The sequence below is a fragment of the Struthio camelus genome, chromosome 15, assembly GCF_040807025.1.
Source record: "Struthio camelus isolate bStrCam1 chromosome 15, bStrCam1.hap1, whole genome shotgun sequence".
NCBI lineage: Eukaryota > Metazoa > Chordata > Aves > Struthioniformes > Struthionidae > Struthio > Struthio camelus.
Genome location: NC_090956.1, coordinates 9,410,575 through 9,431,790, shown reverse-complemented (window position 1 = coordinate 9,431,790; position 21,216 = coordinate 9,410,575). Strand labels below are relative to the sequence as shown.

The 21,216-nt window shown below is 44.7% G+C and overlaps 1 protein-coding gene and 1 non-coding gene across 12 annotated transcripts in view; one reads left to right on the top strand and one right to left on the bottom strand.

The window, feature by feature from the left end:
* Nucleotides 1-531: 531 nt before the first annotated feature.
* Nucleotides 532-613, bottom strand: TRNAL-UAG (transfer RNA leucine (anticodon UAG)). The gene has a single exon. It is a non-coding gene; the product is annotated as a tRNA-Leu (tRNA).
* Nucleotides 614-1,012: 399 nt separating this feature from the next.
* The window catches only part of EEF2K (eukaryotic elongation factor 2 kinase), a 37,430-nt gene continuing 17,226 nt past the window's right edge, over nucleotides 1,013-21,216 (top strand). Inside the window, exons 1-7 of one of the 11 annotated variants that reach the window (XM_068908241.1) lie at nucleotides 1,013-1,254; nucleotides 2,748-2,880; nucleotides 12,897-13,221; nucleotides 15,047-15,097; nucleotides 17,032-17,132; nucleotides 18,438-18,498; nucleotides 19,360-19,397. In XM_068908241.1, the coding sequence (XP_068764342.1) occupies nucleotides 12,976-13,221; nucleotides 15,047-15,097; nucleotides 17,032-17,132; nucleotides 18,438-18,498; nucleotides 19,360-19,397 (497 nt within the window). In that variant the 5' untranslated portion in view covers nucleotides 1,013-1,254; nucleotides 2,748-2,880; nucleotides 12,897-12,975. Of the gene's footprint in view, nucleotides 1,255-2,733; nucleotides 2,881-3,965; nucleotides 4,054-12,896; nucleotides 13,222-15,046; nucleotides 15,098-17,031; nucleotides 17,133-18,437; nucleotides 18,499-19,359; nucleotides 19,398-21,216 lie in introns of those variants that run through there. The other 10 variants (XM_068908242.1, XM_068908248.1, XM_009683375.2 and 7 more) reach the window with 10 other exon arrangements.

The following is a 21,216-nucleotide window of genomic DNA, read 5'->3' as shown; positions in this document are numbered from 1 at the left end:
GGCGGGGGAGGGGCGGGGCCGGGCGCGGCCGCCAGCGCCGGTAACGGCCGCGCGGGGGCGGCGCGCGCTGCGTGACTCTGTGGTGAATCCCTCGTGGCGGGAAATAAAAGCGTAGGTGAAACCGCTGCGCTCGGTCCCGTGCGGTAGGACCCCCCCCCCCGCCATGCCCCTCCGCCGGCTCTGTGAGAGGAGGCGCCGGCCCCCCCCCCCACCCGCGGGCGAGGCTGCGCCCGGACGGTGCGGGAAGCCGGAGCAGGTGCTGAAAACGCCGTTTCCAACCCCCCCCTCCCCCCCCCCCGCGAAAGGGGGTCGGGGCGTAACGGCGCGGAGCCGCTTACCCCGCGGCAGCTTTCGCGTTTGCTAATTTGGTTTTAATATTCCCCGGCCGCTCACCCACCCTGCGCGCTGCCCCCGCCCGGCCCGTCCAGGGCGCCGCCCCGGCTCCCTCCACGCTCGGTCCCGCTCACCCGCCCGCTGCCTCGCTCCCGGGGGCGGCGAAAAGGAGCCACCGCGGCGGCGACAAAAACTTCTTGGCAGCGGTGGGATTCGAACCCACGCCATCGAAATGACTGGAGCCTAAATCCAGCGCCTTAGACCACTCGGCCACGCTACCGCCTGGGTGCTCAGCCGCCCGCCAGGCCCATATGAGGAGGGCGGCGTGCCCGCCCCCGCTGTCCCACCTGCGCGCTCGTTCCCGCAGCGCCCTTCGGCGCCAGCGCCGCCGCCAAATTCCCTCCGTCCCCCCCGCCCCGGGAAGCGCTATTAACGCAAGCGGCGCCGCCTCCGGCCGCCGCGGGCTCGAGGCCGCCGGCAGCGCCCCATGCCCGCGCCCGCGCCCCAGCCCGCGCCCCGCGGCCCGCCGCGCCCGGCAGGTGGCGCCGCTGCAGCGCGGCCGCGGCCCGCCGCGACCCCTGACCCCAACGGCCGCCGGGCGGCGTCGCTGAGGCGCGGGGAGCCGCGCGGCACGAGCGCCCCCTGCGAGCGGTCCGCCCGCCCCGCCCCGCCCCGCCGCGCCGCGCCGCGGCCCCCCACAGCCCTGGCAGCGCACCGTGTCTTCCGCTGGGCGGGAGGGCCCCTTTCTCTTCCTGCCGGCCTGGGGCTGTTCGATACAAAGCCGCTGAGGCTGGTACGAAGTGCAGCGGGCGGCCTGGGCCATCCGTACCTGCTGTGCTGCTGCTGAGCTGCGCGTGGTGTCAGCAGGTGCCTTTGCACAGCGGAGAGGGAGCTGGAGTTGGCCAATTCAGGCTGTCACCGGTGAGTAGAAAGTCGAATTCTCTTACTACGAGAGGCCTGCCTTGAGCACAGAAATTTGTCTGGTTTCTTTTTGGAGAGAGCTAAAAACTTTCAGGGCTCACTGCTCTGCACTTAAAGCACTAATACAGAGCAACGATGTCTACCTTTGCTGGGTTTCCCATAGGAAGTCATGCACTGCTGCTCCAGGAAGCTTTATGCGTGTATGTTATGCACCTGCTGTATGGCTCAACAAGGTTTATGACCCAATGGATTAACCATATAAGAGAAGATTGACAGAGAAGTATGTAGGCACAAATTGTTCAGGGAATTAAATTATTTACAGGCAATTATTCACCTGGATTCTCAAAGTAATCCAGAGCAAAATTGCTCTGAAAGTTAATATCATTTGGGATGTGCTCTCCTTTTCCCTTTCAAAAACTGTCAGTCTCCAGAACAGCAATTTCTAAACAGAACCCTATTTAACATGAGCATCCTGCAACTCTACATGCTCCACTGCTGTTGGAAAAACATATGTATGCATTTGCTGAGCATGTGAAATGAAAGAATAATACTTGTAGGTTACTAATTTCCTAGTTTCCCAGTTTTAAATTACTTTTAATGTTTCCAAGCAAAAAAATAAATGTGACTCAAACTCCTTAAGTGTTAAGGTTATAGTAAATAGCATCTAAATAGAAAACTAAAATTACAAGACAAAGTATGTCTGGGATAATATTGTCTAATTTTTAATTTCAGTGTATGTCTTGCTCAACATTTTATTAAACGCTTTTCTATCACTGCTTGTCCCTTTAAAGATGATTACAGAGAAGAGGAGTTAAAATGTAACCCTGAAAAGTACAGCCTTGCATCAGGTCGCCAAAGTTGGCTTATTTGAAAGCAATATGTAAACGCAGCCAAATGTGTAGCTTGAGCCAGTATAACCTCACTGCTATTCCCAAGCTAGCAAAACACTCTCGGGGGGATATATAGCATAATACCGCTGCATGCCATCAGGTCACTTTTAGTCCCAAACTAAGCTATGCATTTAAATAATTTTAAAGCCAGTTACTCATGTGACTTGTTCTTCATATAGTTGTGCTCATATATCACACTAGCTACAGTATTCTGCCATTACCAATATCCTGCAGTAGCAGATGGTGATCTTCTAGCACTTATCAATGCATTGTTGTGCAGTGAGAACAGGGCATCTGGCCTCAGCCAGGCCTACATAACTAGTCTGACGGGTCTGCCCTCTTCCCAGGCCTTGCTGGAAAGCGTCCAGGAAGGCATCGCTCCATGTATCTGTGTGCTGCTCAGCTCCAGGGTGCTCAGGGCGCGCTGGACTGACTGCCTGAGAAATGGGGATATACGTGGTAGTGGGTGAAAGAGCTCCGTTATGGATAACTGTCGATATTTACAGCACTGATCAGTAGCTGGGAGGTGAATAGGACTTCGGAATTTTTCCTCACAATCCATAAATGTTGTAAATGTGTTTAATTTAAGCTTAAACTCTGCAGGAATTTGAGTCTACCCAGAAACGTGCCTGTAGGAAGGAGCGTTAAGCAATGGCTCGGTCTAGTCTCCGCGTTACATTCCCGAACGAAACCTGCGCCCTCAGCGTGCTGCTGGCGAATGCCGTCAAAATTACAGGTATCCCGGAGTCACGGGCCGCGCTCCAGGATGTGCGTACACTTATGAACGCACACACGCTTCTTTCCAGTCCGAAGTGAAGCTTCAATTTAATTTACTTAAGTAAGCCGTGGCGGGGTGGGGGGCTGAGTTTGGCAGACAGAGCGTGCTCTGAATGTTTTTAGTTAAATATTAGTAATCTTCCTCCTGAAGATGATCTCGGCGCTAATATTGCAACATCATTTCTATTTCGGTTTACTCCTTTTTTGGCTGCTAGGCTTGCCAGATAGAGCAGAGGTTGTGCGTTTCTTCCGTTCTGTTTGTGATGCCACGGGAGACTTTCAGTCTTTATTAAGTATATATTAACTTTTTCAGTCTTGGTTTTGTAACCCCTGCTCATGGTAAATGAGGCTAATGACGATTATGTACGTGAGTAAGAGATTCAGTAAAAGTGGCACACGCTTAGCAGGCTGCAGAGGCCCACAATTAGGCCAGAACCTGTTTGTACTAATTTGCATATAGGCCATGAAAAGGTGGGGAGTTTTATTTAAATTCTCCACAAATTTTTAGCTGGAGGAAAAGCTTAAACCCGGACCCTTTCAACTCAGTAAGTGAATGTTTTAGGAAAAAAGCGAGCGTGGGTGCTGCGAGGTGTACTTATTTGAAACCTTTACTGCATACGTCTACCATTCCCCGTGGGAAAATTAAGTGTTATGCAGTTTAATTTCGCTGAAGAGCCAACCCGAGGGAAAGAGAGATGGCAGCAAATAAAAAAGCTGCTTCCCCGTGATCAGCAGAGCACATGAAACCCGATTTTCTCCGGTTTTCCATCACAGCCTCTCTCCCTCCTGCTCCCCGCCCGTCTCTAACACCTTACCTAACCGGGCGACCTCGGCTCTTTCTCCTCAACGCCTTTCCACTTTTTCTCACAGGAAAAGCAATTATGTGTGAAACTTTCCCCCTCAGCGGGGCCCGTCGGGGCGGGAAGGCCCCGCCGCCCCCCGGCTGGCGGCGCCCCCTGCCGGGCGGGAGGGGGGGGCGGCGGCGGCGGCGCCAGTTCCCGCCTCGCCTCAGCAGGGCGGCTGCGCGCCCGCCCGCGGGGGGCCGGGCGGCGGCGGCGGCGGCGGCGGGCTGGCCGAGGTAGCGCCCTGCGCCGGCTGCGGAGGCGGACGGGCGGGTCCCGGCTGCAGCCCGGTAGGTGCCTTGGGGAGGGGGCCGGCGCGGGCGCGCTGCGGGGAAGGCCGGCGGAGGGTGCGTGTTCAAGGGAGGGTGCGTTGAACGGGGCTGCTAGGGTGGCACGGAGCGGTGGGCGTCTCGGTCGGGTACAGCAGTGCTTCGAGGCCGGCGTCGGAGCCGCGAGTTTCCTGCAGCGCCCTAAAAACGCTGCATAGTGTTTTGCTGCGCTGCCTGATTTGTGCCTGGAGATAATAGCCTCGTCTTGATAGGTTTCCAGGAGAGCGCAATTAAAAGTTCTGTTACAGCGGGGCACACCCGGTTAAAAATCCCGTTTCTAGGCACAGCGGTAGAGCGGTGCTGGTATTTGTAGTGGGCGTGAGTAATGTACTGGCCGTGGAAGGGAAACAGCGTCTCTCCTGCTGTGAGCTGCAGCCTGGCTAAGGAATTATTTTAATACACAGTTACAAGCTGTAAAAACCCTTTATTACTGTTGGGTAATTTTTCCAACGTAAAATGCAATAAAAATGCAAATAAAAAAGTGTCGAGTTGACAGCTTGAACTACTGAGCGCATGTTTACGCGGAAGCCAGTTACAGTTAATTGTTCAGTGCATTTAAAGCCAACTGAAGTATCGGGGCTATTAATGTTAATAGAAGGATGCTGTAAAGTTAACTTGAAAGTCACTTTTCTGTGCTTTTATAGCTTAGCGTTTTGGCTGATGCTAACACAGTATTCATTTAATATTATGTCCTGTGTGGCAGAAGAATAGACTTAAATCCATGAAGTCATTTCTGTGCTTTACTGCTTGCAGTTCTAATAACTATTTGTTTGAAAGTGCAGTGTGTTCCCTTGCACAGGGTTTTGGGCCTCAAGTAGTTTGTACTCGAAACTCTGCCACAGATGAACTCTCCCATTCGGTTCTTGAATTTTGCATCGTTGTTCTCTGCCGCTCTCTGGCTAACGCAGTGCATTATCCCAGCTGTGCTTGCAGACAGACTGGATGTGATTTGCACCACAGCGTTTGCAGTAGTGATGCAGCAATGCACTGGAAGGTGCTGGAAATAAGGGCGTCTAGTTAGAAAGACCAGATTTGTCGGAGGTAGCTAGTGAGTTCAGACGTTGCACGTGCATGCGCGCGCTCTCTCTCTCTCTCTCTCTCTTTTTTATCTCATTTTTTATCAGAGCTACTAACTTGACTCACTGTGTCTGTTTCCTCATCTGTGCATGGTGAAGGTGTTTGCTTTAGGTGTTTTGGAAGAGCAGTAATTCTGTAATGTGCTATAGAGCATTAACATAGTGGTGGGCTTGTTCTGGAATATGTTATATAACCTTGCATTTGCAGTTTGTAAAAATAATAACAGTAACGCTTTGTAAGGTGAGCCTATGTAGATGCTGGAGTTAAGTCTCAAATCTGCATTTTAAAAGGATGTTAATCTAAACATTCATTTTCTCTCTTAAAGTGCTTGTTCCTTTTACAAGTGTACTAGATGGCTGTAGCTGATGTGGTGTTAAACCAAAAGGAATTCAGTATTTTACCTGAGAGAGGCTTTCATTCTGGTTTTATAACTGACCCTACAAGAGAAGTTTGAACTTCTTCAATAGGACAGCCCCCGTTCTGCGCTAAAGCAGCGCAGAGGACTGTGACCGAGCTGAAACGGCCACTAAGTAGTAGCTGGGGATGTTCCTGTTGTCCCTTCTGCGTTCCTCTCTTAGCTCTGGGATAAATTAAGGCAGATTTCGATGTTGGGGCTGCTGTGGGGTCTTGCTGCAGGGTCCTGTCAAACCAACAGCGCTTCTGTAACAGCAGACACCCTACAAAGAATGAGTTTGCGTCAGCACTGTGGTGTGAATTTTTCCCTCTGTTTATCTGTGTTTGCATTTACACTGTGTGTGACAACGCTGTTTTTTGGGGTTTTTTTTCCCTCACAGCTAGCTTTTCTGTGTTGGTGGTGTGGGTCTTGGACATAACGGCAGGAAAAATAGTTCAGACAGGCATCTCGGAAGCTGAAAAACTGATAGACGCTCGAGCAACTGTTTTTTAAATTCTCTTCATTTTGAATCGCATAGTACTAGGTTGATTAAAAATGGAATAAATCTTCAAGGTAGATTGGAGTAAGTAGTGAGAATTACAGGTTGTGTGTGATAATCCAGGCTTGCAGGCTAGATTTAGCACAGTGTGATTCTCTTTGCTGCTTAGCCCTAGGAAAACTTCTCTAATGGATATTAAAAGACTAAATGATCAAAAAGTAGCAAGCAGCATTAGTAACAGAGATTCCTAGATAGTATGGCTTTATGCCATAACATAAAAGCACAAAATGTAAACCTTAGGATGAAGCTCAGGCTTTTTCTAGGGCTTTTGGTCAAAACTTCGAAGGTTTAGAGCGGTGTTTGTGTGGCTGAAGTTTGGTTATTGTCCTCACATGACATGCTCTTTAAAATAGAATCCAGTTCTTAGTAAATACACTTGCAAAGTAAAGACCACAAGTCCTTTAAAAGAAATACCATTCCAAGAACAACTGAGAGGCTTTTATAAACACAGTTAGCTTTAAATACTGACTGATTTGCATGATGATGTACCCTGCAAGTCACTGAAATCGTGAATGTTTGCAGTCGTTGCTGCATAAAACAGCATTTCTGTTGCTGCTTCTCCTCAGACCTTCAGGTTCTGGTTGATCCGCTGATATGTCTTTAACTAGAGTTGTAGAAATGAGTACAGGATAGAGCAGCTGTGGGTAGTGCTACTAATCCAGTGTTGCCATATATCCCAGACTCTACAGTTAGTCCAGTAACTCGGAGCTTTTTACAGCCGTTGTTTGTGTGTGCCGACACAGTAGAGCTTCACATTGTTCTCGAATACCTGTTAGCCTCCAGGAAGGTATTCACAGTAAAATAATAATGGCAGTTGGTTCCCCTTCCAGTGATGCGTTACTGTCTCTTCCCAGAAGTTACTGCTTTCACATGGTCTTTGCGAGAAGAGCTGCTTGTATGAATGCTCCTGAGCTGCTTCAGCGCAGAGGCAGCTGAGTTAGTTCATGCCTCCTTTAGCAGTGGTTTACTGTGGCCCTGCCTGGGGCAGATGGATCGGTTAGGTTTGCTGTGTTTCTGACTCAGCAATGGTCAGAATGGTACCTCCACCAGAAGGTACCTCCTCCTGGATGGTACCTCCATCAGAAAAGCAGTAATCAACCCCAGAGTGTTGCTAATGAACGCTGTAGTACATCACTGTTTCTGCAGTGACCATCTGTCAGTAGTCGTGGTGTAAGGTATGCAGCTGTGAGTACTGACGCAGAATTGTATTTATCTGGTGCTATTTTGTGGAGGAGGACAATTGGATATATAGAGAGCTAAAGAAGAATTTGCAGTGAAACAAAGCTGAAAACCTTGCGTTGCAGGAGTCTTTTTAGGCTAGCTGTATGAAAATCTCTCATTTAGTTGGTTGGGTGAGGTTACCCTAGAACTGATCAGTTAATTGGACTCTTAAAAGCGTCTATTTTAAGTTGCGGGATATTGTACAGTCAGTATCAGGGCCAAATTTTGCAAAGGCTAGCTAACCCTTTATTTTGTGGACGAATGTATTTTCAAAGCATCCAGGTAGACATCCGCTCCCTCCAAGGGCTTTGATCATTCCTATGTCTCATTTTTCCAATTTGTGAAACAGATGATACTTCTCTTGGATGTTAGAAAGAAGGTTGATGCTTATATAATGTTGAGAACAAATTAAGTGCAATACGCTACAAGCTCAATTCACTTTGATTTTCAGGACTACAGGACCAAAAGGATTTTAAGCTACATATCATGTGAAACAAGTCAAGATAGGCAGCTTTGTGTGATTTCTTTCTTCTAATCACAAACAAAACAGGTGTACGTGACTCTATTATACTCACAGTACTCATTTAAAGAACCAGCAAAACACATTATGGAAAGCTTGTCAGAAAAAATTTGTTTGAACTCAGGCAAGCCTGTGTGAAGATTTGGATGATGATTTTGCATTGATCTAATCCCTCCCTGTTTTTCATGCAGCAGAGCAATATGAATAATTAAAACTAAATTGAGAAGAAAATTCTGGCTCTGCAGAAGGCAGAGGAAGTATTCCCATGAATTTGAGTGGGGTTGGATTTTTATGTTTGTGCAGTAGGTTTTTGATTGCTTCACAGAAAACTTTCTTAAGTGGTAATAGTAGTTTAAGAGCCACAATGTGGTTTGTATATCTGCTTTCTTATTTTTAAGATCTATAATAAAATCAAGACACGATCCAGTCCTCCTAGAAGGTCTCAGTTGTGTGTCTGTCCCTTTCTAGCCTTCCCTTGAGTGAGCGTACACTGGCTATTTGTTCAGATCACAGTATGCTTTTGAAACGCGTCGCCTGATCATCTCAGCTCACTGTGCTTTGATTCATGTTGAAAAGCAGTCTCAGAGCCTGCAAACTAAACTGCTTTTGGATGAAACTTAACAGGAAAGCATGTTCCAGCCAGTAACAGTGTTCAGTCCCTGAAACTAGAGCTGGTCTGAAGTCCCTGAGAAGCATGTGGTGAGAATGTCAGGTCTTCAGCGCAACTGTTGTGCGCTGGAGATCTGCCCCTAGCACACTACTTGACGGTGTAGAAAGAGCTGTGCTGTGTTGATGCCCGCTGGGTTCTTGTCCAGGCGTTGAATTCCCCTGGAAAGTCTTAATGGGTCAGATTGCTCTTGCTGTCAGTTTGGTTGTGATCAGATTTGCTGTTGACCTCAGCACTGAAGGGATACTAAAAATACAACTGGAAAATGTGGAGTGGTCTGGAAAGCTCCAAGCAAGATACAGGCATAACAGAATTAGTTATATGCTGTTGTACTCTCAACAGAAGGAACTACAAAAGTATGTCGCGAAAAGACAGCTCTGCTGTCTTTCTGTTCTGTTCTCTGCTGTCAATCTGTTCATTCTCTTTAGAAATGATCTAAACTGTGTTGATGCAATTGGATATTAAAGTTGCTCCAAAGTCACGCAATTTGGCAAAGGCAGGTGTTATCCACAACAGACTTAAGGCAATAACTCTAAAACCTGGAGTTGGTACAGTTAATGAGAACAAAGTGTTTCAGAAAATACTAGAAATTTCAGTCTGTAAAACCCTCCCTATCAGCAATTAGAAAAACATGCAGCTAGGGGCAGCTCATTGTTTTGTGTGGGTTCTTTGCCGCTTACTCTGAAACAGCGGGCATTAGATGAATCACGGGCCTGTTCCAGGCTGGCTATTCTTATCTTCCTCCCTAGCTAGAAACCGGTGCAGAAGTGAACGTGATGGTGAAAGCGGGCTCAGGAGGAAAAGAACCAGGAGCTCTAAGAAAAAAGATGACTTTAAGAAGGGCAAATTTATCGGGAAAATGAGCTTGTCGTGAGGAAACGAAGCCTGAGGTGCAGAAGCAGTGTGAAGCACAGGTACCACGCTCAGTGAGTAGCGTGGACGCTAGCAGGTGACATCGGTTTCCCTACGCAGGCACGCGTTTCTTCTAGCTTTTTGCTTGCCGTGTGGTGAAGGACTGAAACGAGCCCTTGCAGAGAAGGTGCAGTGTTATATTACTCCAGGGGCATCACAGTCTCCTACCCTACTTGTGTTTTAGAAACCTACTTGCTCAAGCTGCTTTTTGAGGAGGAAGGGGGAGACTTTCTAAGTGTAGACCCTGGCAGACTCTTCTCACTGAAAGTCAGCCTTGGTGCCCTGGGTGGGGTGTGTCTGCTTGCCTCAGTCTTGTTCTGCTGTTCCTGGGGCGCAAGCCGAGGCCGAGCACCCTCGTGTCGCTCGGAGGAGGTGTGTCTGGCTCTCTGCCTTCTCCTGACTCTGGGAAGGGTCTTTCAGCATGAAGCTGGGGCAGTGGGGCACGGGCCTGTGGCACGGGGACTGGGAAACGTGCAGAAATGAAAACCTCTCTGTATCTGTATGGCTGGTAATGTGTGAAAGGGTGAGCTAGCGCCCGTCTTTTTTAGCTTGGGACTGTAGAAGTTTATTTCTCTTCGAGCTCTGCTGAATCATCACAAACTGTTTCTTGGGAGGAGACTGCTGAGCACATTTCCATTGCACGATCTTTATGGGTGGAACTTGAGCTCCATGAAAAATCTTTCCATGACTCACCTATCTTTTTATATAATACGTGCCTGTTGCATCAGTTGGGCCGTGTAATCAGGCTGTACTCTGTCTACAGCTTCCCTGGAAGCGTATCGCTAATTTTGAAAAGCTGAGGCAAGACGGAGCCTTTGCAGAGCTGCTGTTTTGAAATCCACGTGGAACTCCCAGCATTATTTACTCTGTCAGTAATTATGTGTCAGAAGGTCTCAGTGAAATATTTACCCAAAATTTCACTTTCTGGGCTTAGAAGTAATTGAGCACGTTTTAATATAAACCCTCGGTCTGTCTGGATCAGACTGCTGAATTTTTGCTTTCTGCCTAGGTCACTTTGGAACTAGGACCCAGCAGAAGCCAAACTATTTTGTTCTCTTTAAGATGCAGGAAGCTACTAAAAGGTTGAAATTACCAATGATAAAATTCAGCTTTCTAATCTTTTTTTACAAAGTGCAGGAAAAGAACCATTAAGCAGGATGGAATATTTTTTTGCTTAAGCTATATGTGATGGAAATAAACCGGTTGTAATTTTAGCTGGTGTCTAACCTGTGTGGAGCAGATGAAGTGTTAGACCATAAGGATTTACTGCAAGCTGATTCTTAGCCCGAGCAATAATTGATTGTATTCTCCCTGCAGGTCTTGATAACTTCAAAATTCAGTGTATTTCTTGCTGTCTCTGTCCCACTGCCTAGTGATCTGTATTGCTGAAATCATGCAACTCATCAGAAAAAATTAACGTGATTTGGCTGTGACCTTTCTAGAGGGAAATGTTCTTCTATTGTAGTAGGGAGCTGAGAAGCATTGGAAGCCAAGGGAAGATAATCGCATCAAAATGGCAAACTTAGATCGATGGGAAGACATTTTAAGCCTTAAAAATGTGCTTTAGTTTTTACCATATGCTGTTTGCTATCGATTATGTAAGCACCTGTATGTATCTGCACCTTTGAAGTAAATGAAAATATAACATGCTCTGTTCTTGTAGACTTTCCCAAATCCATTACTCTTGACACATTGTTATTTGGAAGCCCTCGTTTTGGCAAAGGCTGTTGCAAATGGAGAAAAAAATGTATATATAAAGTGTATTTTCCCCTTTCTTCTGTCTTTCTGCTTCATGCTTCATGTTTTTATGCCATTTTAAAATTTTCACTCTCCCCAATCAAAGGGAGGGTCTCCTCCACTCCTAATACTGCTTATCTTGTTGTCTTGTGCCTTGCCAGCTTGTATATTCAGGAGATTGTCCTGCCTTTTTGCAGTCCCTTGTGCTTATCTCGTCATCTGTCTGACAACTGTTTGTTACTTGGATGCCTCATAGGTGCAACTACACCTGCCTTTTTTTGCCACTTAGTAGTCACGTTGGTCATGTGCTTGCATAAAATACTTATATAGTGATGCCACCACAGTGTTGTAGAAAACTTACATGCTACTCTTGATTACGCTATTTTAGTAGGCTTATATTCAGGTTCAAGACAAGCTAGTAGTAGCTGTAGGCTGGTCAGTATAATCTGAGTGTCCCAGGCCTCTGTTTTGACAACATGATTGTCACTAGCTCACCTAGCCCATGATTTTGCAAATATCTTAACAACCCACGTGCTGCAATACTTTGTGAGATAACTGAAGTGGTAGGAGCTGATTCACACTGGGGTGAGCATACTGGGCTGTCCAGATAATTCATAGGTAGTTCCTAGTTTTCTGAACAGATGAGGGGATACTACTGTTGTTTTATCTTGGAGGGTTTGGCTTACTGGGTTTTGTCTTGCTTCAGTCTTGGAAATGATTTGCCTCCCAGTTTTGTTGCCAAAGCCTGCAGGTAGAAGGTCAGAAATGAGAGACTATAGTGTATGTGCATATCCATTTGTGATATCTTGAGCTCCAAAAAAGGACCCATGCAGGGAACCCTGGAGAACGGACTGCATTAAAGCAATACGTTATTTATGACTGAAGTGCCTTTTAATGTCTGAGTGCTGTGGTAAGACGTACAGACAAGCTAAGGGAAAGGATGTCTTCCTATCAAGAACTGAGAACAAGAATGGGAGAAACAATGGTCAGCCTTTTGACTCTGGGCTGGAAAAGCATCTCACGCAATGGAGTCGAAACAGTTTGACCGGTTTTGCTTTCATTACAGGGCTAATGCCTGCAATGAATGAACCACTGTCCTTTCAACGCTTAGGTTAACTCCCGGCCCCATCACAGTTTGGGCCAAGTGTCATATATAAGCTAGAAGCAGCCTTAAATCTGGGCAGTGGTAGGACAATTTTTTTCTGTTATCCCAATAATACTCTCCAACTCTTTGGCTATTAATTTTGTATGTGATGTCCTTAAGAAGAGTTGTCCTGGAAAACAGAAAACCTAACCATGTAGTCCTCTCATTGGGCAAAACTCCCTGGAGTTACTAAGACCTGTGTCATGAAACTTGCATTTCAGACGAGGAAGAAACACGCAGAGGGGGAGAGAGGAATGCTAACGAGTGTCGGCCATAGGCAGCAGGTGGTATTTGCAGTCCCTCGGATTTTATAGAGGTGTTCCATTCTGGGTTATCTTCTTTTCTGTATCCTGTAACAATTGTAAAGTTGGGTGCCGTCTGGAAACCCAGATCCTGTACTGAGGCGTTCAAACCACCTGTAGGCATCCATTTTATACAGCCATATGCAAAAGCTTGATTTTTTTTTTTTTTTGGGGGGGGGGGGGAAACTAGTGTGCTATAAACATTAGTTTCATGCATGCTTTTGTTATCTCAATAACAGCACATTCTTTTTTTTTTTTCTCTCCTACCCAGCTTCTTCTCTCCATTTGCATGCACACTGGAATAGTGGCTGCTTTAACCATTGCAAGAGTTAAACCAACCTCCCACAAACATGGCAGACGAGGACCTTATTTTTCGCATGGAAGGTATTGATAATGCTAGATCAGCTAAAGTGAACTCTGGAAATTATCCTGATGCTGATAGTGATGACGAAGACAATTATTACATCTGTCCAATAACTGATGATCCGGTTTCTAACAAGTCTTCCAGTATCAAAGTTGACAATTATTATAGCAACTTAGCAAAAACTGAACAGTACAGTTCAAGCTCTTCACCTAGCAACTCGTTCCACTTTAAGGTAAGCGTTGACTCCAGCCTTAAATAAGGTTCTGATTTTACTTAGTTGACATGAGAGATAAGGATAAAGATTCTCTAACTGCTTCATTTCTTGCAACTAACACATTTATTGAGAACATCCAGCTGGTATTTTTCTAGACCTGCAGTTAATTCCATTAAGCCAGTAGTCCAACGCTGCCATTGAATTACTTACAGTCCCTTTTAGTTCAGCAGAATCCAGGATGATAAATTAAGTCACCCGCTGACTGGGAATTCTTAGAGATGGTATTTGTTGTAAGCTGATTTGGTGCCCGGCAGAAGCTATTTTATCATGGATTGTGCCAGGCAAAGCTAACAATCCATTTTTCTTTTGGTATTTGAACAAAGCTAATGTTATTTTTGTAAAATAACCTAAAAACCCATCATTAACAGATTGGATATAATAGCTTCCTAACGAGCTTTTAACATGTTCACTTTAGTGCTTGGGTGTGAAGTGTCACCCTGGCAGAAGCTTCTGACTGCGTTCAAGCTATCTGACGTTTTAAAAATGAAGGACAATCGTAGCGTTGCAGAGAGATCAAAGGACTGTAGTTGGTGCTTCCTTGGCAGTATGTCCTGTCCCGCTCTGCTCCCTTTGCACAGATCAGGCCAGGCCAAGGGAAGAGAACCCGCAGGAGCTGGCACCTCAAGAACACGAGTGACCTCTCTGTAGGTTAGATATTCCAAATAAGCACCGTTCATGCTAACATGGCATGTCTCTTGGATTTTGTCTACGCTGGGATTTATGTGTTTTATTAACATACCTTTAATAGATGCTCCAAAGTCTTAGTTATGCCTGATACGTGCTTTATTCCTGGAGAGAGACCTTAGGGGTTTTTTTTTTTTTTTTTTCAGTTAGCATATAAATGTAGTAACACATTAAAAGTGAAACCATCTTGTCTGCAATAAGATTTTTGCATATGATAGTTAATAACATTAAAACATACATATTCTTAAGGAAGGTGAGGAGGAAAAGTTCAGGATAGATATGGGGACAGATTTTAATGTATACTATGCTAAGCAAGTCAAGACCTAATAGGGAGCTTAGTCTTTAATTTGGTGTATACATTTTAGCACACGCTAAACATATGCCTCTAGGTTTGCAGAATATATGGGAGTTTGAGTCATGTGGCCTGAGATAAATATGACAAGGACTTAAGAAAATGCAGTTATTTCCTCCTTCCTAAGCTATCTTACTGCTTCTGATGGAAGTTAAAGTCCTGTAGCAGGGGTAGCAGACTATAGTCTGTGCCTGTGCTTTGGCCATCATGAAGTCTAGTCTGGCAGCTTGGTTTATATCACAGATAAAATCTGTTGGATTCAGATGTGGAGCAGGCAAGTCTCCATCTGTTGTTCAAGCCCCAGAAATGGTGACTTCCAGCCCGCAGTGAAGGAGACAGCTGGGACTGGTAACATCTTAAACCACCACAGTCTGGTCTGATGAGAGTCCATTTATCAGACCTCAAAGCTAATGGCAGGCTAGGCCGTTGATAGTAATATGCAAAGACAGACGGAATTAGTATTGACTCTCTGCCTTTAAACAGGACTCAGCACTGTTTGATTAGCTAATTAATAGGCAAGACCCTTTTAACTCTTATTTGTCTTATAAAAAAATGCCAACTTACCTGAATAGGTTTGTTCACAGATACTCTAAGAATTAACTTAAATTAGCAATATAAATTGAAGAATGGCTTTTACATGGAAAAGACATTTTTTAATTATTATTAATCAAGAGAAAGAAAGCTTTTTCAGTCATTTGTCTTATCATGTGTATTTTCCTACTTTTGTGTTTCTCGTGTATCCTTCAGAATGACACACAGGATTGCTCTAAGCATGGCTCTGTGGTCGACCATAGTCGGGTAGGTTAAAACAAAATATGAACATCATACATAATAGACACTTAAAGGTTTCCTTTTTTCTTTTTTTTTTTTATCTTTTTCCCTTTTATGGTGGTCTTGTTCATTATTTCATTATCTGGGAGAACTGCTTTCCTCAGCCCATATAAGTCATCAAATCAGATTTAAAAAGATGACTGTTAAAATAAATGAAATATTGCCTGTCTTTTGTTCCCTACCTTGAAACGTCATTTCCTTTTAGAGCACGTACCTGTAGTTATTTCTTCACATTATTTGCATCCGTTCTGTTCCTGCTCACAGTAGCAAGACATCTCCTTAGTCTGTACGGCATCCGTATGCCTACAACGGGAGAAACAGCATTAGTGCAGTTTACATGAAATCCAACTTTCTGTTGTTTTGAAGATTAGAATACAGCTTTTGTACAAAGCACCTCACAGGATCAAGCACAAGGAATTGATTTATTTAAATCATTACCTCTCATGGACCCTGATCACCTTTTGGAGAGGGACCGTACTCTCATGGACCCTGATCACCTTTTGGAGAGGGACCGTACTCAAGGGTGACTCGACACAAATAACTGACCAAGTAACTTGTGCAAGCTGCTGCTGTACTTGTTTCTATCCCTCCCTCTTCCTTTCATACGTATTCGAGTATGGAGGTTCCCATGTTCATGTGAACTTGATCAGAGGCAACTTCATCTTGATATGAAGCCTGCGGGAAACTTTTTTTCATTATGTGTTTTTAAACTTGTTTTGTTTATTGTTTCTTTTCATTTCATGGTTTTATTGTCAGGAAGGGGGACAACATTTAAATTGTTTGCCAGGTATGCTGATTCACTGTTGAAATACAAAGAAACATGACACATTGAAAAGATCAGCTTCTTCTGAAACTTCCTTGATATCATTGCTCACATTAATTTATACTGCACTTTTTTTAGTTTTGACTGAGATTTAAATTCTAAAAGAAAATGCAGTATTTTAAAAGTCACTGTTTCTGCATGCTTCAGTCACAGAGACGGTAGCAAAGTCTCAGAGATATCTGTATTCTCCTTCAGGACAGAGGTGCTGGGTGCCTCCGGGTGCAGAGTGGCCTTTTCTCTTGATCCCTTTGCAGAAGGCATTTAGCGCATCATCAGATCATATCTCAAGCTCCCTTGGAGCAGCACAATGTATAAAGAGGGCATCGAAATGTTAAAAGCATCTGTGTGAGCTTGTAGAGACAGGCTATTCAAATTCCAGCAAACTCATTTTTTGTTTTTGCCATTCACTTGATGGAGATTGAAATAGCTACATGTCTGGAATTGTTACAATAATCCATTTTCACAGAATGCTAATTTCTTCTTTCTTATCTTACGCTAACACAGTTTGGGGGGCATTAGGTATTGCAAAACTTTTTCCTCCTTCATATTGCTCTGTCGCTAATGTTTTTTTTCCCCCCCACTTAACAACACTAGTGTATGCTAGGTTAGTTGCAACAACCTAAAAATCAAAATGATAAAAGCTAATTATTTAAAAATGTCATCTAGGTGTGACTGATTGCTATTTGCAGCATATATTAGAGATACTTGCAAATTACAACTTTTTTTGCAAGTTGTACTTGCCTCCTATGTATATACTAGACCAAATTCTGTTCTCAGTAACTTTATGTTGGTGTATATTAAATTAAAACCTAATGCTTTATATTTCTGAACTGTGTTTCATTATACTTGAAACTACCAAATGTCAGAGTGGTATTCTGTGGCAGGTACAGAAAAGGGGAAAGAAAATTTTGGAGGAAGATTGCCCTGTCCTGCTCCTGGCTTGGTCCCCGCTCTGAATAGTGTTTTGGGGAGTTGTGTAGTTGCACATCTTTGTAACTTTGGGATTCAGATGTACTCTAGAAAATGCCATTTCTGTAGGTTGCTGCTGATTGTAAATAACCTTTCGTAACTTCTTCAGGAAACCTGGAAACATGCTATTCAGAAAGCTAAACACATGCCCGATCCCTGGGCGGAATTTCATCTTGAGGACATTGAGACAGAATACGCCACTCGTTACAGGTCTGTAAGGCTTGCTTTTAATGCTGATGTTAAAGGGGTTCTGCTGATTTATGTTGAAGGGCTGTGCTCATGTGGTTCAGAATGTATAATTACTCGTCTGAAGAACTGTCCAATATGCCCAAAATGAGTATGTCTTAACTGAATTTCCCAGGAATGCGTAAGTGCTGCACATGGTCAACAAAAATAAACATTCCAGCAAGCCAGTGTAACCGTCTTCCTCTCTCTTCTACTTCAGCAGTATGTAAAAATTTTATCATCCAGAGATACAGACAGGAAATAAGTCTGAAAAGTATTTTCTGGTTGATTTATTAACTCTCTAAACTTAATAAGGAAATAAATCCCAATAAATAGGCAGAGTGTTTACAGTTTAAAAAAAAAAAAAGCCATTTAGCATTCTGTGTCTTTCCCAAAATAGCACTTTTGTTGTTGCCTGTACATGCAGTGTTGTTGCATGTGGCTGGAATTTAAATCCTTAAAAAGCCCAGAATAGCTCAGCACAGTGTACGTGCTGAAATGGAGTCTGGTCCTTAAACTATTCTCAGTACTTTGAGCACAGGCTTTGCCAGAAAGGTTACCCTAGTGACACAGGTTTATTGGTGGAAAGGGTAGGAGATAGGGGCTAGTTAAATACCCTGTAGCATCAGTATTTGGGGAGGCCTCCCTTCCCCTTGCATATGGCACTGTCACACAGTGGTCTTCCTCCCCACAGACCCAATCTGTCCCTGGTCAGCTGCACAATCCTGGAATAGTCTGCATATTTTGAAGTACAAGAAAGTGATAATACTGCTTTAGGACTACTTGAATGCCCCATTAAAAAGAGACAGCTCTGATTTTTCTTTTTTTCAACCTCTTTTTTTTTTTTTTTTTTTTTTTGCCTGCTGCAAACTGAGGTGGTACAAAAGTATTTAAGGGGGTATTCAGGATATCTGGATACAAGGATGAAGTATCTAGAGCAAGCTGGGGCAATCTGGCCGGAAACAGTCATGTATTGCTGACTCAGCTGCTGTGGTTCTCACTTTGGTGGTGAGTTAAGGAAGCGGGGAGAAACCACAGTCGTACTCTTTGTATTATCATAGGGACGTGCAGAGACTTGTTCCTGTCTTGGTGCAATGTTGGGCGGTTCTTGGCCCCCTTGCTTCTCACAGCCACAGCCGGTGTTGCATTCCGCTCACATCCTTGGCAAGCCTGTGGCAGCTCCCAGCCACAACTAGGATTATGCAAAATAAAGAAGTATAGGCACTGGGGATGGGAGGACTTGGGTTCCCTCTGCATTTTTTTAAGAGGCACAAATCCTGATTTTTGCAGGTACAACGCAGTTACTGGGGACTGGGTTGAAGACGAAGTCCTCATCAAGATGGCTTCACAAGTAAGAACTGAATAGTTCCTGCAAGATGCCTTTCCCTTCTAAGAGCTTTGAAGTCTCAGCATCTTTTTTTTTTTCTTTCCTACCTCTTGTCTTTTCCTTCTCTGCTCATCCATTACGTTTTGGTGTCCCAGCAGCACTTTCTCCCCAGAATAAAATAGAACGTGGAGTCAGCCCACCCCATCAGTGACACAAGGTGTTCCTTTCTTTCCCAGAGCGGCCCTCCTGTTTGAGCGCTTCCGTCTGCTGCTGGCAGTGCTGTGAGCCTCATCTCCCTGCCTGGCAATGCGCCTACTGTGTTCTGTCTCTAATAACATTTTCTGCTCTTAGGATGAAAACAGACTAAATTTTCTATCTGTGAGAGTGGAAGCTACTGCCACTTCCCAGTTGCATCTTGGGGTTGGTGTGCGGTGGTGTCGTGTTCTGTGCTACTGTGTATCTGGTGGCTAGGGAGGTGTTGCTCTCTAAGGCACGTCTTGTGCGGGAGCCTAAATGAGAGCTTAAGACCTGTGAAGCCAGCTCCTCTAGGCAGTCTCAAAAGAGCTGACTGCAAACTGGAGATAGATTTTTAAATGGCATCTTTAAAAGACGTATCATATCTGCTCCATGGGATATTGAAGAAGGAGGGTCATTCCCAATGTCTTTTTTGCCAAATTCCTCTGTTACGCTGCCTGTGGGCTGTCGCTCTCCTTTGAGGAGACAGTATAAAGCCAGTTTGCCAGCTACTGTATAAAGCCAGTTTGCAAAGTGTTTTCTCCAGGTTAGAAAGGGGGAGGTCATGATCATGTCTCTTACTGGTTAGAAATTAACTTTGTGGAAGTGACGATGCTGTGTTTTTTTTTTTTTTTCTCCTCCTTTCCTTAGCCCTTTGGTCGCGGAGCGATGCGGGAATGTTTTAGAACGTAAGTATACACTGGCTTTCTTTGTTGGCCTCCATGCAGTATTTTCTTCTGCGTGGTGAGTGGAATTTCTCTTCGATATGAGAATTGTGTAAAGTACAGGTCCCCGTTTAGCTCCCTGCTGTTTATTTCTAAAAGGCATAGCTGAGGACTTTATTCCTGCTTGTGCAACTCCAGCCAAAACACTAGGAAGAAGGTTCAGAAAGCAGAATGTTGTACCTTCTCTTAAGGGACGCAGAAGTAGGTGGATGAGAGAGTGAGGCGAGTTCTCAATTCAGCCGCATTCAGGAAAGAGGGCTGTTCTCCCAGAGTTTATTTTGGATCACATGTACCACAGTAACCATATTCTAAGTAGAGTGGAGCTTGAAGATTAACAACTGTTCTTTCCAGAAGGGCAAAGAAGGGAGAGGAGGAACTTTCCTTTTCACAGAGAGCGCTAGTGAATGTGATTTTGGGCATTAGCATCTAGCTATAAATCAGTTCATGCTAGAAGACTACCCCACCCTTTCCAGGCTCTGCAAATGAATGTTTCCTGGAAAATGTACATGTGCGTGTTTAAGGCACGCCCCCCCCCCCCCTTCTTTCCAGCTGCAGGATCTAGAGGAATTACATTTCACATCTGGTTTCACTTGTGGGAAGAGAGAAACTTCTGAATGACAGAAACATGATGTTTTGAACTTCTAGATAAAAGGGGACAAAGTAACCCCTCAGTCCTCCAATTCTGCAGTTCCATTCTCGCTTCATGCTGATGGCTCTGTTCTCGCAAAGCCAAATACAACAGTGAGCGAAGCCTGAGAAGTAACAAGCCCCAGTCTGGGGACATTGCTTTCAGTTCTTGTTTCTGAGTAACCAAATTCCTCCTTACAGAATATCTTGAGTAGTGATATAAACAGAAATTTATTTGCAGCTTTACCTTAACCTCCTGTTTGTGGGAAAGTATGACGTGTGTAAGCTTCCCTATGCCTTGGTTTTCCATAACTCACAGTGGTGCACTGATACTTCTCATCTAGAGCCCTCTGTGTTTTTACAACTCTGCAAGTTTTGTCATTACAGGGACAGCATTGGCTGCACTTCACTTGATGAATCATGGAGAGTGTTTGCTTTAGACATGCATATGAGCTGGCTTATTTTGTGCGAAAAAACTGTTTCTGCAGAGAACTGGACAGGTCTCAAATCCTAGCTGGAATTCTTATCTCAAATGCTTGTTCCTTCTTTCCAAGACCTATGTTATAGCAACTGTCTGCCTATCCCTGTAGGAGGATAGACAGACAGTCTGGAAATGCTGTGCCTTTACAACCTCCCTGCATTTCTACCTCTACCCTTAGTTTTTAGGAGGGAGAGGGGAAGGCTGAGAGATTGGCTGCCTCTACGTGGTGCTTAAAATGTTCAATTCACCAAAAAAGGCTTGGAGAACCATTGCTTGTCACCAAGCAGAGTATGGGAACTGCTAGGTAGCCAGCCATGCCTTACTCCAGATATTCCTCTTCATAATCCTTTTCCTCTCCCTTCAGACTGTCTTGGCATTGCCAGCATCTCTGGCCATACCACTGCTGCCACAGCAGTGATTTTTTTCATACCTTTTACCATCCTCTCTGTTGAATCAAGTCAACCAGCAAATACAACAAACAAAACAAAAACAAAGTTTATTCCTTTCCTCTGTGTCCCATGTAAATGGACACAACTCCTCTAGGAAAGACTGTGATTGCTTTGAAATTCGTGGTAAAAATCGAGGTTTTTTTCCCCATTTGATTTGAACATTGGCATATTCTGCAACTACTGGGTGCCTGCTTAATTCATTTGTTGGCACCCAGCAGATCCTCCG